Here is a 12023-nt window from a genome sequence, read left to right as displayed (position 1 = left end):
TGCAAGTGTAGAATTATCTGAACTTCCCTTAACTCTGTGACTCTACCTGTCTTTATGGGATCAGGAATATACAGGAGCTCACAGTGAGGAAAGTGAGCGAGGAGGGTTATCTGCTAAGTTGTGAAAACCTTTGTCTGTCACTTGATTTCAACCATCGGTGGTACCAGGAAGTTAGCTCCGTTAGCATAACCGGCTTCACCATTCAATGTAGTTGAGCTCAATCTTGTTTGATGACGACAGATTGGAGTGGCGTTTGAAGGAAACCCTCCCCTCTAGTAACACATGCTGAAAGAATGGAGCGAGTGAACACAAAACATACTGCAATTCGTCTTTACGCGAATGGAGCGACTGTACGTGTTTGGTGCAAACGCAACATTAGAGAGGGTCTTAAGATTAGTCCCAGCTCATGAGAGACAGGTCCAAAGTCAGTCACTGAAGAAAAGTTTTAATTGAGATTCCAAGTCTTTCAGTAACATGTTCCAAGTCATACAAGTTCAGGGAAAGCCTGGTGTGAATCAGAACAAACCTTGAGGTTTAAGTTATTCTTGGGAAGTTCAAGGTGAGTCTCAAGTTATGTCTTTAGGACGTTAAAAGTCAAGTATACTAGTTTTACAACAATCCCAACCAAATCAAGTCTCACACCTGAATTTAAAGTTGTATTTATTTATTTGAGCTAAGATTGTCTTCTGGGATTTTCCTGCATTTATTCCTCACCAACTCATTTGTGCATTGTAGATTTTACCTCTAGGCCAAACTGGCAGCCATACTTTTTTTTAGTTTTACTCCAGTTTTAGTCTATCCCTCCATTATCTTGGCAACTTATCCCAGCTGACTTTGGGCAGAAGGCAGGGTACACCCTGGACAGGTCACCAACCAATCACAGGGCAAACATGGAAAGACAAACAACCATTCACGCACACACGCACATCTACACACAATTTAGAGTGATCAATTAACCTGGTCAGCATGTTTTTGGACTGTGGGAGGAAGCTGGAGTACCTGGAGAGAACCCACGCATGCATGGGGAGAACATGCAAACTCCACCTGCCCAACTGGGGACCTTGAACCAGGAACCAGCAACAGTGCTACCCACTGCACAACTGTGCAGCAAATTTTAATCGAAGGATTATGAATATGTCTCTGGATTAGACACCTGCTCAAACCTTGAAACACTTATTTTAATCATTCAGGGTTTCTGTTGGGATATTATGAATGATTAGAGAGCACTTCAAACCTCAAAAACATTTCTTTTTAAGTTTTACTTTTAATTCAAGTTGACTTTAAACATACATACCACTCACAGCAAAAACTTTGTGGTTATTGCTCTGAGACAGGAAATAGACCCCAACATGCAAGACTGGAGACAGGAATCAGTCCAACAATCCAATCCAAAAATACTGGCCAAAATCTCCCTGGGAACAAACATGAGGAAGACGAGGTACAAGACGAACTGGCACAGAAGAGAGGGAGTACTGAGATTATAGACACTGGGGATAATGAGGCACGGGTGAGAGACAGTGGGATAATCAGATGTGGGAATACTGGAGGGTGGAAACACAAGACGTGAAATATGAGGAAGGTAAATAAAGTCTAACCAGAGGATGCTGGTTTGACACACACATGAGAATCTCTGTGTGGGGTTTGCATGTATGCTCTGTGCACATGGTTTTCTCCAGTTTCTGTGGCCCAGACATGCTCATTAGGTTAACTGGTCTCTCTGAATTGCCCGCTGGTTGTCTATAGATCAGCCCTGTGACTGGCTACCTGTCCAAGTCCATCTCTTGCTCAGTAACTGGATGGATGGATGGATTTTGATTTACTGCAACAACTATGTACCTCATCCACCCACCCAACTTTCCCCTCCGGTGTGTATTTCAGAGCCCCGCAGTATTATCTCACTGTGGACCGGTTGCCAGACATCTGAACCGGATGTGGGAGAGCCAGTAGCAGCCGTTGGAAAGTCTGTCGTCTTCTTCCTGGGAAAACATTCCTGCTCGTAGTATTGTTCTTGTTTTATTAACACGCTGTAACTCCTGTGAGGGCTGGATAAAAAGTGAAACTGTGCAAATACTGAACAAAGGCTGTCCCACATATCAGTCAAAGTTTGAACGAGGGGATTACAGGGTGGGAGGGTTGTTACGTAACCTTTAGAGAAAATGAAGACCACAGGAAAGCACTAAAGTGTTGTAAACCTGGTTTCTTCTACGAGTTTGCTGCATTCAGCTGATATATTCACCCTGAATACATGAACGTTATCTCACATGGGTGTTTGGTGGTTGCGTAACTTCACATCAAGAAACTGTCTCTACAGAGGAAGAAACAACATGCACGGATTGTTTTCTTTCCAGTAAAAGGACAGACGTAGTGCAGCTTTTGAAAATATCACTTCTATATGAACATATCTACAACTAATGTTCTTAATCCACCATGAGCAGAGCACTTTGCAGCATTTATAAGTGACAGTGGCAAGGACAAACTTCCTTTAACAGGCAGAAACCTCCAGCAGGACCAGACTCATGTTAGACACACATCTGCTGAGACCGATTTGGAAAGAGGGATAGAGGGAGATGAAGAGAGAGACAGAGAAGGAGAGAGAGAGATGATAGTGGTGAGATGGATAGTAGTAGTTGTAGCAGCTGGAGTCTGGCACGTCCACAGCAGCAGGCTGTCTACGGCAGAGATCCAGAGGAACCTACGAGACAAGGGAGCTCAGGGACTCCAGAAAGGTCTAAGGGTTAGTAACTTTAATGGGACAGGAAGACTTAAAGTAAGAGAGAGGCAGACTGAGGGGAGAGAGGGAAAGACAGGATCCCAGTGTGCCAGTCTAAGCCTATGGCAGTATAACTAAGAGCTGGTCCAAGCCTAAACCAGCTCTGACTATAAGCTTTCTGCCTCCCGGACCCTGACTGGTAGATGATTCAAAAGGAGAGGTGCCTGAAAACTGAAGGCTCTACCTCTCATACTACTTTTAGAGACTTAAGGTCTGGTGAGCAGGCCTGCATGTTGGGAGCGTAGTGTTCTAGATTTTATGGGGAGCCAGAGTAGAGAAGCTAACATGGGAGAGATGTGCTGTCTTTTCCTAGTTCTAGCCACGTCTTCCGACTCCTGCTTCATTCTTAGTGTCCAAGATGCTCCTTGAACTGTTTACAAGCCAACACGAGAAAAAGGAAGTCATAGGAAGTCGCCAACTGCTCGCTTCACCGAACTCTCAGGAGTCTAGTTCAGAGATTACACGACGCTTCACCTCTAAACTCAAAAGACATAGAGTAGCCAGAGTATCCGCTCTCTCTCTGCTCTCCGCCTGAATGAAGAAGAAATCTGGTGACAAATAGGTAATGTAGAGTCAAATTTGGAAGCCTCTCTTGATGGCTTGCTTGTCTCAGTGGGCGGAGTTGGTCTGGGTGGTCCGGCTGGTGGAACCCAGTTAGAAGAGTGTGTGCTCTCATACCTTCTCACTCTCATGCGTATCTGTGTGCAGGAAAGAATATATTATATCTGTGTGATCTCACCTAAAGCACGGCACTGTCTTACCTCATAATTTAACACACTGCTGCAACATTGAGACTGTGTGTGTGTGTGTGTGTGTGTGTGTGTGTGTGTGTGTGTGTGTGTGTGTGTGTGTGTGTGTGTGTGTGTGTGTGTGTGTGTGTGTGTGTGTGTGTGTGTGTGTGAAAGTTCACTGGGCAGTCCCAGGGCATAACACTAGGCAGTGAAAACATTCCCTCATCTATCTTTCCTGACGTTTCCTCCGAAAGAGAAAGAATGCAGGGGTATTGTTTTTGCTAAAGGAGTGGAAACACAGAGCGAGTTTTCCCCCCCGAGGGCGTGGCTGGTCAGTGATGTCATGTTGTTGCTGTGGTTACAGTGTAATCATTGTGTGTGTGTATGAGGGGAGAGGGTGATTTGGAGTTCCTGTCGTGTATTGTTGAGAGTCAGACGGATACTGTCCAGTCTTTAAACACACACGTTAATAACACGCCGTCATGTTATTCGCTCTTGAAGCAGGTTCAGACAAGACAAACCGGCTAACAACAGCTCTCCTTTTTACTACTTCTCAAACAAACGTCTATAAATAGGTGTGTGGGTGTGTGGGTGTGTGTGATGTTTATTTTGGTGAGTGTTGTCAAAGTATAGTGCAGTAAGTTCATATTGGGGTTTAATTGCTTTTAAAATATACTTTAGCACTCATTGATGTGGTAAACAGTATAAAAGGGCAACACTATAGTGCATTGTGTTATAGTATTGTATACCAAAGTGTAGAAGAGTGTCACAAACAGTGGTATAACAGTATGATAAAGTGTAGTATAAATCAGGGGGGAGCCAGACTTTTTTGACTGGTGGGGCCAAATTGGGACATCAACTTTTGAAGCGAGGGAAGGTAAACTTGAATGGTTACCCAAGTGGCAATATTTCAATTTACTGACCTCAATTATCTTAGGACTGAAAAGATGTTTGTCCAAAGTCACCCTTTAAAGAACCAAACAGAGAAAAAGTTTCATTGGAATGCAAAGAAGCTACAAGCAGCCTGTAGAATCACAACCCAGAGATCTGAGTACCACCTATAAGGCAAATAGCCAATCACGGTTTAGAATTTCAGGGTGACCAACCAGATTTCAGGGTTCACACCTGGCCACCCCCTGGCTCCTCCACTGGTATACATTGTTTTCATATAAGAGAATAGTATTGTAGACAGGGATGTCCCAATCCTGATCTCAACTATCAGATCGGAGCCTATTTAATTGCAGAACTCACATGTGCACCGCCAGACATGGCACAAAAAAACATCTGCTCTACGCACCCTACGGTAGCTCTCCAGGGACATATGGTTCAAAAAGGTTAAAACAAACCTAACACAGGACAGTCTGTCACATTAGCATTAGCAAACTCGTGGCTACTGGCAGCTGCCGTTCTCTATACCGGCATGCCACTCCATAGCTGGTGGCATGCAACCGTTTTTCCATCTCGCTGTCACTCCCAATATTTCCATTCTCCGTTTCACAGTTGGATGCTGCCGTTGTGAATCATGCAGCATCTCGTGAGAGTTGCGTTCAGAGCAGCCTCAGATTTAAGCGTGCGGTAATGCATGCACACCAGTTTCTTGGTCTCAAACAGCACAGCTTTTAAAACAGATTAAGAGTTTTACATCAGTGCTATCTGGATTAAGTTGAATGGAATCAACATGAGACATATTTTATTTATTTTTTTTAATACTTATTTTTGTTAAAGGTAAAAAAAACAGTGTGCAGCTCAACTCTCTTATCTCTTGTGCAACTACTAGCAAGTATAAATGTCGGATTGGGACTCGGTGTCTGACAATATTCAATATTAAAAGATCGGATCAGGATCGGGGGCCAAAAAAGCTGATCAGGATATCCCTAATTGTGGAGTGTTTTTAGTGCTGTTCAAAGAAGGGATAATTTACATTGAATGAGTGCTAATGCAAATATAAGCAATACACCAAGGAATGGGTGTGGGGTCTTATTACCTAGGGTGGGACCAATTACTGACAAAAACAAGTTGACACTAAATATTGATTTAAAAATGATGAATTTGTGTATACAACGTTGGGGCTGCAGGAATATTTATGTCACTTCCAGGGTTGGGGCAATGTGTCCACTTAATCGACATGAACTATTATGTAAGTACGTCCATTTGCGTAATGTTCATTAATGTGTTGCGAAGAATGAGTAAGATTGCTGTGTCTTGTCGGGGCAGGGACAAAACCTCGCCAATGATCATCTAAAGTGTGTGAGAATTATTCACGCTGTGATAACTTAAAGCACTCAAAGAATTTCTTCTTGGGGATCAATAAAGTGCTTCTGATTTTGATTCTGTTAAATATTTAGATGTCCATCAGGTAATTTTCTAAATGTCTGAATCTTATCTCATTGTTTGTCTCTTCTTGTTTCCCCTCCTTTCCTTTTCCAATCCCTCTCATCCACCTCTTCCTCTCTCCCTCCTGCAGTATGTGGAGTGGAACTGGCCCAGGGAGGCTTCTTCGTGCGGCAGGGTGAATACATCTGCACTCTGGACTACCAGCGAATGTATGGCACTCGCTGCTTCAGCTGCCAGGACTTCATTGAGGGGGAGGTGGTGTCCGCCCTGGGCAAGACCTACCACCCTCGCTGCTTCGTCTGCGCCTCTTGCAAGTAAGGACATGTTTACACCCGGTGTTACCGTCAGTCAGAGCGATCCATCACATTTGGACAGCACTTCAGATCGAGCGTGCACACTTGGCATTAACATACGACCCCAGTGATGAGATTGGATTTCACTTAGAAGCTTCATGTGCAGATAAACACAGAGCTTCATGCACCATCAAATCAGTCATATATGAGGAGCAGATGATTCCACACTACCGTTGCTGTAGATTTGAGGAGAAGGGGTGCTTCTTAATGTGGCCCAGGACACATGAGTGTCAACACTGCTAGACCATTGTAGACAAATGCCTTGCAGACCACCTCTGTATGCAGCCTGAGAGATCAAATCTGTGACACGGGGATCTGGGCTTAAAGGATTTAGGATTTAGATGCTACTTGAGATGTTATCCTGCAAAACTTGCGCTATCACAGCTGCTTCCTTTTATTGGACACCAAAACGATCAACCCTTGCTCAGGGGTACTTTTTCAAATAGTGGCTGTGGTGCATTCAGGTCCTCACAGATCCAAACAATGTCTTAAACTAATAAGAAGATTATACAGTGCAAGGCCTTGAGTGCAAATACATGCAACATTAAATGCAAATAAAGGTAGACACTGTTATGCAAAGCTTGTCTTTCTCAGCTGGTTGCCTGATCCTTATGAGAGGCTGTTTAGGCAGTATTTCATACTTTGTAGTACACACTCTACCATACTCTCACAGACACACTACAATACCCTCTTACATGCACAATCATACTCTCTAACAAACACTACTATACCTTCTTACATGCACAATCATACTCTCTAACAAACACTACTATACCTTCTTACATACACAATCATACTCTCACACACACACTACTATACCTTCTTACATGCACAGTCATACTCTCTCGCACACACTACTATACCTTCTTACATGCACAATCATACTCTCTCACAAAAGCTACTAAAGCCACTCATATTTTTAGACCGGAGGTTGCCGCTTGGGAGCTCCCCAGTATACCGCCAAGTCCCGCCCTACTGTGCTGTGATTGTGCTCTGATTGGCTGTGAACTCTCATACAGATTAACTAATGGCTGTTAAGTAACCCCTCAAAGTACACCCCCCAATTTACATATGGACCTCCATATGTGGCAACCTCCGGTCTAAAAATATGAGTCCAGTCGGGAAGTGTTAAAAGCTGCAGGTCGAGGATCTGCTTGAGGCTGGCTCCGGAAGTACCGGAAGTCATATACACATGAATGGGAAAAAGACGATCTTTGCAGCATTAATAAACATGTTTACAGCCTGCTACAAAAGACGAGTGTAGTCTGGATAGCTAATTTCTCGATGTGCTCTCACTGTGAGGGGGGGGGGGGGGGATTTTTTCTTCCAATGAGAGGCACAACTGCCTGCGTGAACACTGCAGCTGTTGGTTAGGAGGCTCAAACTCCGCCTCTTTACGTCACACTGGCTCGACAGAAGCAATATGGCTGCCGCCGACGATTGGTCTCAAAGCATCTCTTCAGAAACAGATGGGTGACGTCACGGATACTACGTCCATATTTCATACAGTCGATGATATAGACACAGAAATACAGAAATAAATAAATGCATAAATAAATGTATAAATAAATACAAGATATTTATTAATTCATGTCCTGTTTAATTATTTTATGTATTATTTTATTCATTTTTTTGTTTATATATTTTAGTATTTATTTATGCATTTATTTACGCATATATTTATTTATTTATTAATTTGTTCTTTAGTAATTTTCCGTCCTACCTAAAAAATATACTGTTGCATGATAGTAAATGTAAGAGAGGATAATAGTATATGTAAAAAGGTAAGATAGCATATGTAAGTAAGGTAACAGTGTATATGGAACAGAATTTCAGTATTTGTAAGAGAGATGAATAGTACATGTGTAAGGGAATAGTCATGCGTAAGTAACAGAATGACAGTGAATGTAAGAGTACGATAGGGAATGAGAATGAGAATAGTTGTGTGTGTGAGAGTTTGATTGAAACGGAAGTAGTACTAAATTTGCGGTTCCTGATTGGCTTATATGAAGAGGATTTTACATACACACGACTCACCCATGTAATATAATGCAAAAAGTAAAAGTGATGCATTCCTGTGACAGGCTGAGTTATTATTGGAGGGGCGCAGTGTTAGCTTGGTCTCTACCTGCAGCAGGTGTGCTGTGTGAACCAGTCTCCTCTTCATTGAGGATTTTTACCCCCCAGTGTGCGTTAGTGATAAAAACACAACCTAGGGACGTCTGATTAATACTTGACGTTTGACGTTTTTGCCGCTCTCACTGTAAAAAGCTCAGCATCTGGAGCTTGATTTAATCCAGTTTGGTGATACATCAGACATATTTAGTAAGTTTTGATCAACTCCTTGGCATCAAAGAGTTCCGTGAGCTGACTGACTGTCCAATTCATCCATATAAGGACTGTCTGTCCTTATATGGATCTGTTCGGTGCATCAAGATGCTGAATTTCACCTCGGTAGAAATAGAGGTGATTGTTGTGGAGGTTGAGGCAAGAAAACCAACACTTTTCCATAGCGTATCAGTAGGAGTCACCAGGACAGAAAAAAATGAAGCCTGGGTTCTTACTGAGGCTGTTAATACTGTCTCCTAAGGTTTGCACCGTGGCTCAGGTTAAGAAAATAAGGTTTGATATTAAAGTGGACACAAAAAAAAAAATACTAGCAGAAGAGAAAAGAAGGAAGGAAACTGGAGGAGGACAAGGACCACCTGATCTGACAGCTCAGGATTAAAGAATGCATGTGATTATTGGAGACACCTCCATATCAGGAATATGTTCCCGAAATGAGGGATAAAGTGATGATATTCAACCGTCGCCTAATGGTCATTCATTTAATTTAATGAACATAGCACGCCACAATTATCTTTCACACTTTCTCAGGGCCGTAGAGTAACTTACCAACAGCTGTGTCCAAACACATCTAACGTGCCTTCAGCAGCCCAAATGTGCGCTCTACTACGGCACGCGTGAGGGCATGGACGTTGTTTTAGCGCACCTCTAGCCCTCCGTTTCTTAAAGCAGGGGTTCCCAAAGTGGGGGTCGGGAACCCCTGGGGTGTCGCGAGACATAAATGGGCGGTCCTGAGATGTCTTCCAGATTTTTTTTTTTTTTAAAGTTGTCTTAAATAGTACATTTTACCCATTATAATAAAAAAATATCAACAAAAATAGTAGCTAACCTTGAAGTAAAACCTTGAAAATAGAAAATGTGATGAGTTTTCTGCCTTTCTTTTTGCCAGATGGCTATATATTCATCTGGCTTTTCTCTTTCACTGAAAGTAGTTCAAATATGTCATGCATTTAACATAAACCATCATAATTTCTCAAGCACACAATCATTGTCCCTCACTTAGATTAGTAGTGTAAACTTAGTGTAAGAGGTTTTAGTAGTGTTTGTTAGAGAGTATGATTGTGCATGTAAGAGTGTATAGTAGTGTTTGTGAGAGAGTATGATTGTGCATGTAAGGGTGTATTGTAGTGTGTCTGTGAGAGTATGGTAGAGTGTGTACTACAAAGTATGAAATATTGCCGATACGGCCTCTCATAGATCCTCTACTCCACTTTCCCTTAGTTCCTTTGTATGATAAATAATGTATTTACAGAGGGAGGCCGTGCACCCTGATGAAAGCCGGTCCCACGACATAAAGAGATGCATAAAGTAGTTCAAATTTAAAAATCTGTTCTACCAAAATCGATTGTTTCTCAGTCTTGCTGAACTTGAGTCATACGCTCCCTCATGTCTGCAGCAAGCACTGAATCAAGACTTGTTTCTCAATAGATAATGGAAGGCAGAGGACTGCAGTATTCAAGTCTGCATAGAAGAAAAGCTTCAATGAGTTTTCAGTTTACTGTTAAATTCAGAACATTAGACATTTTTTCAACTGCTCCGGTTTAGGGACTGTGTCCCCTAACGCAGAGGTTCCCAAACTTTTTGGCCCATTACTCACAAAATATAGGTGCCAAAAAATTGTCCCTCCAATGTTGCTTCATGATTCATTTAGCTGGTCTGCAGAAAATGATACACCCACATACACATGTGGCTGTTTCCTGTGCTGTTATGAATTAACTGCTGCTATTGATGCTTTTGGTATTGTCAACTCTAACCAGGAGTCGTCTGGTAACAAAGAAAGGCAGAAAATAATGAATTTCTTTTTTATTTTATTTTGAATTTAATTACTTTTCTCCCAATATATATGGTTTAATGGACACAATATGACATTTTAGATTACTTAAAGAAAAAAAAAAATTATTGGGACCCCCTCAATAGTATAAGGCTGGTTTATACTTCTATTTTGACCCTACACAGCAATGGTTGACGTGGACATGAGCACCACATACTTGTGCATCTATGTGTCCATGTCACGCAGCAATTCTCTCCCAAAACGCTTGAGGGCAGTGCGGTCTCTCTGATAGTCCGGTTGCCTGTTTCCAGCCCCGCTACGATCTCTGTTCACTTTTTCACAGCGATTCAGAGCATATTATGTTAATTAACAGCTGATACATGTTGCTGTTTATCATACAGACATGAATACAGGGAAGAATAGAGAGGAGGAGATTAAATACACGGCCATTGTGAGCCCGATGAGCAGGGATCCAGGAAGTGCGTGCTGTAAATGCTGGAAATACAATGCCGCCGAGTGGACTAATCCCGGGGCTTGTGATGCCACGCGTAGTTACCTTTTGGAGGAGGTGCACGTCAGCTACGTGCATAGGCCTCTGTGTATGTACGAGAGCTACGCAGACCTCCGGCATTGGCTACAACATCAATTCGACGCAGAAGTATAAATCAGGCTTTAGACCATCAGATTTCAGTTGCTGCGTTCGACACAAGCATCACTCTCAGCTGAAAATAGCTCATCCTGTGAAACACTGCCATGCTCATCGATGTTGGTTTCCAGGTGAAGAGCTGCTGCTGATGCTACGACATGATGTCTGTGTTTGTTGTGACATTTACTTTTTGAAATGCATGAATGAAAGTAAATATGAAGCACAAAGAGTATTTAAAACAAACGTAATGCTCACTACTAACCTGGCAACAGCAAACACTGGTGAGAAACACTGAGATTATGGCGCTGCCAGCACGAAAAAACAGCTTTAGTGGACACAGGCATTTATGCAGGATGGAGTTGGAATCTAGGATGGAAATACAAGTGTAAATGTAAGAAAGTGCACAAAGACACATCAATTGAAGTCATATCCCTTGTTTTTTATTCTTTCAATCAAATCAAATTTTTTTCCATTATCATCTTAAACACAGGCCATCAGATCCACACTTTGGTCTGGCTGCGTACCGTGACGGTCCTCTGTTGGTAATTAATGGATGTATCTGTGTTCGTGTGTGTCGGGGTGAGTGGCCGGCTGTGCTTCTCTGGCCACAGAAAGGTAATGAGAGCCTCTCTTGGACAGGAATTCCGGTTGCGTGGTGAATCAGTGCAGCCACTTAGCCCATTCCCACAGATAGTGTTAACTGCCTTTTCAACCGTATGCTGCTTTCCTGTGTGTGTGTGTGCGAGTGTGTATGTGTGTGTGTTCCTCACTCTGTGATCCCTTCACTGAACCTGAGATCAGAATGTTCCCGCAGAGCATTTGAGGGTTCGTAATGTGATCATCCTCTCTCCCTTTCTGCTCTCATGACAAAAATCTCCTTTGTGGTAAAACACAAGCGTCTTCTGCAGAATGTAAAAATAGAGCTGAGAGAAAACATGGCTTCAGATACAGCTGTGTATTTAATGTGTGTGTGTGTGATAGTCACAGAGCTGTATTGATCATCAATAATTCATCAGGAGCAATCTTGCTTTGTTTCTCTCTTCCATTGTCTGGGTGTCTGTGTTTCTGTCTC

At 42.5% G+C, this 12023-nt stretch overlaps 1 protein-coding gene across 5 annotated transcripts in view; it reads left to right on the top strand.

Moving 5' to 3' along the window:
• ablim2 (actin binding LIM protein family, member 2) overlaps positions 1-12023 on the top strand; it is a 111342-nt gene that overhangs the window by 56543 nt on the left and 42776 nt on the right. For all 5 annotated transcript variants that reach the window (XM_034677035.1, XM_034677038.1, XM_034677036.1 and 2 more), the window contains one exon: positions 5966-6149. In XM_034677035.1, coding sequence (XP_034532926.1) covers positions 5966-6149 — 184 coding nt within the window. The remainder of the gene's footprint in view (positions 1-5965; positions 6150-12023) is intronic.

This window comes from Notolabrus celidotus, chromosome 23, assembly GCF_009762535.1.
Source record: "Notolabrus celidotus isolate fNotCel1 chromosome 23, fNotCel1.pri, whole genome shotgun sequence".
Classification (NCBI taxonomy): Eukaryota; Metazoa; Chordata; class Actinopteri; order Labriformes; family Labridae; genus Notolabrus; species Notolabrus celidotus.
Note: the sequence above shows the minus strand (reverse complement) of the source record. Positions and strands in the feature narration are given on the sequence as shown.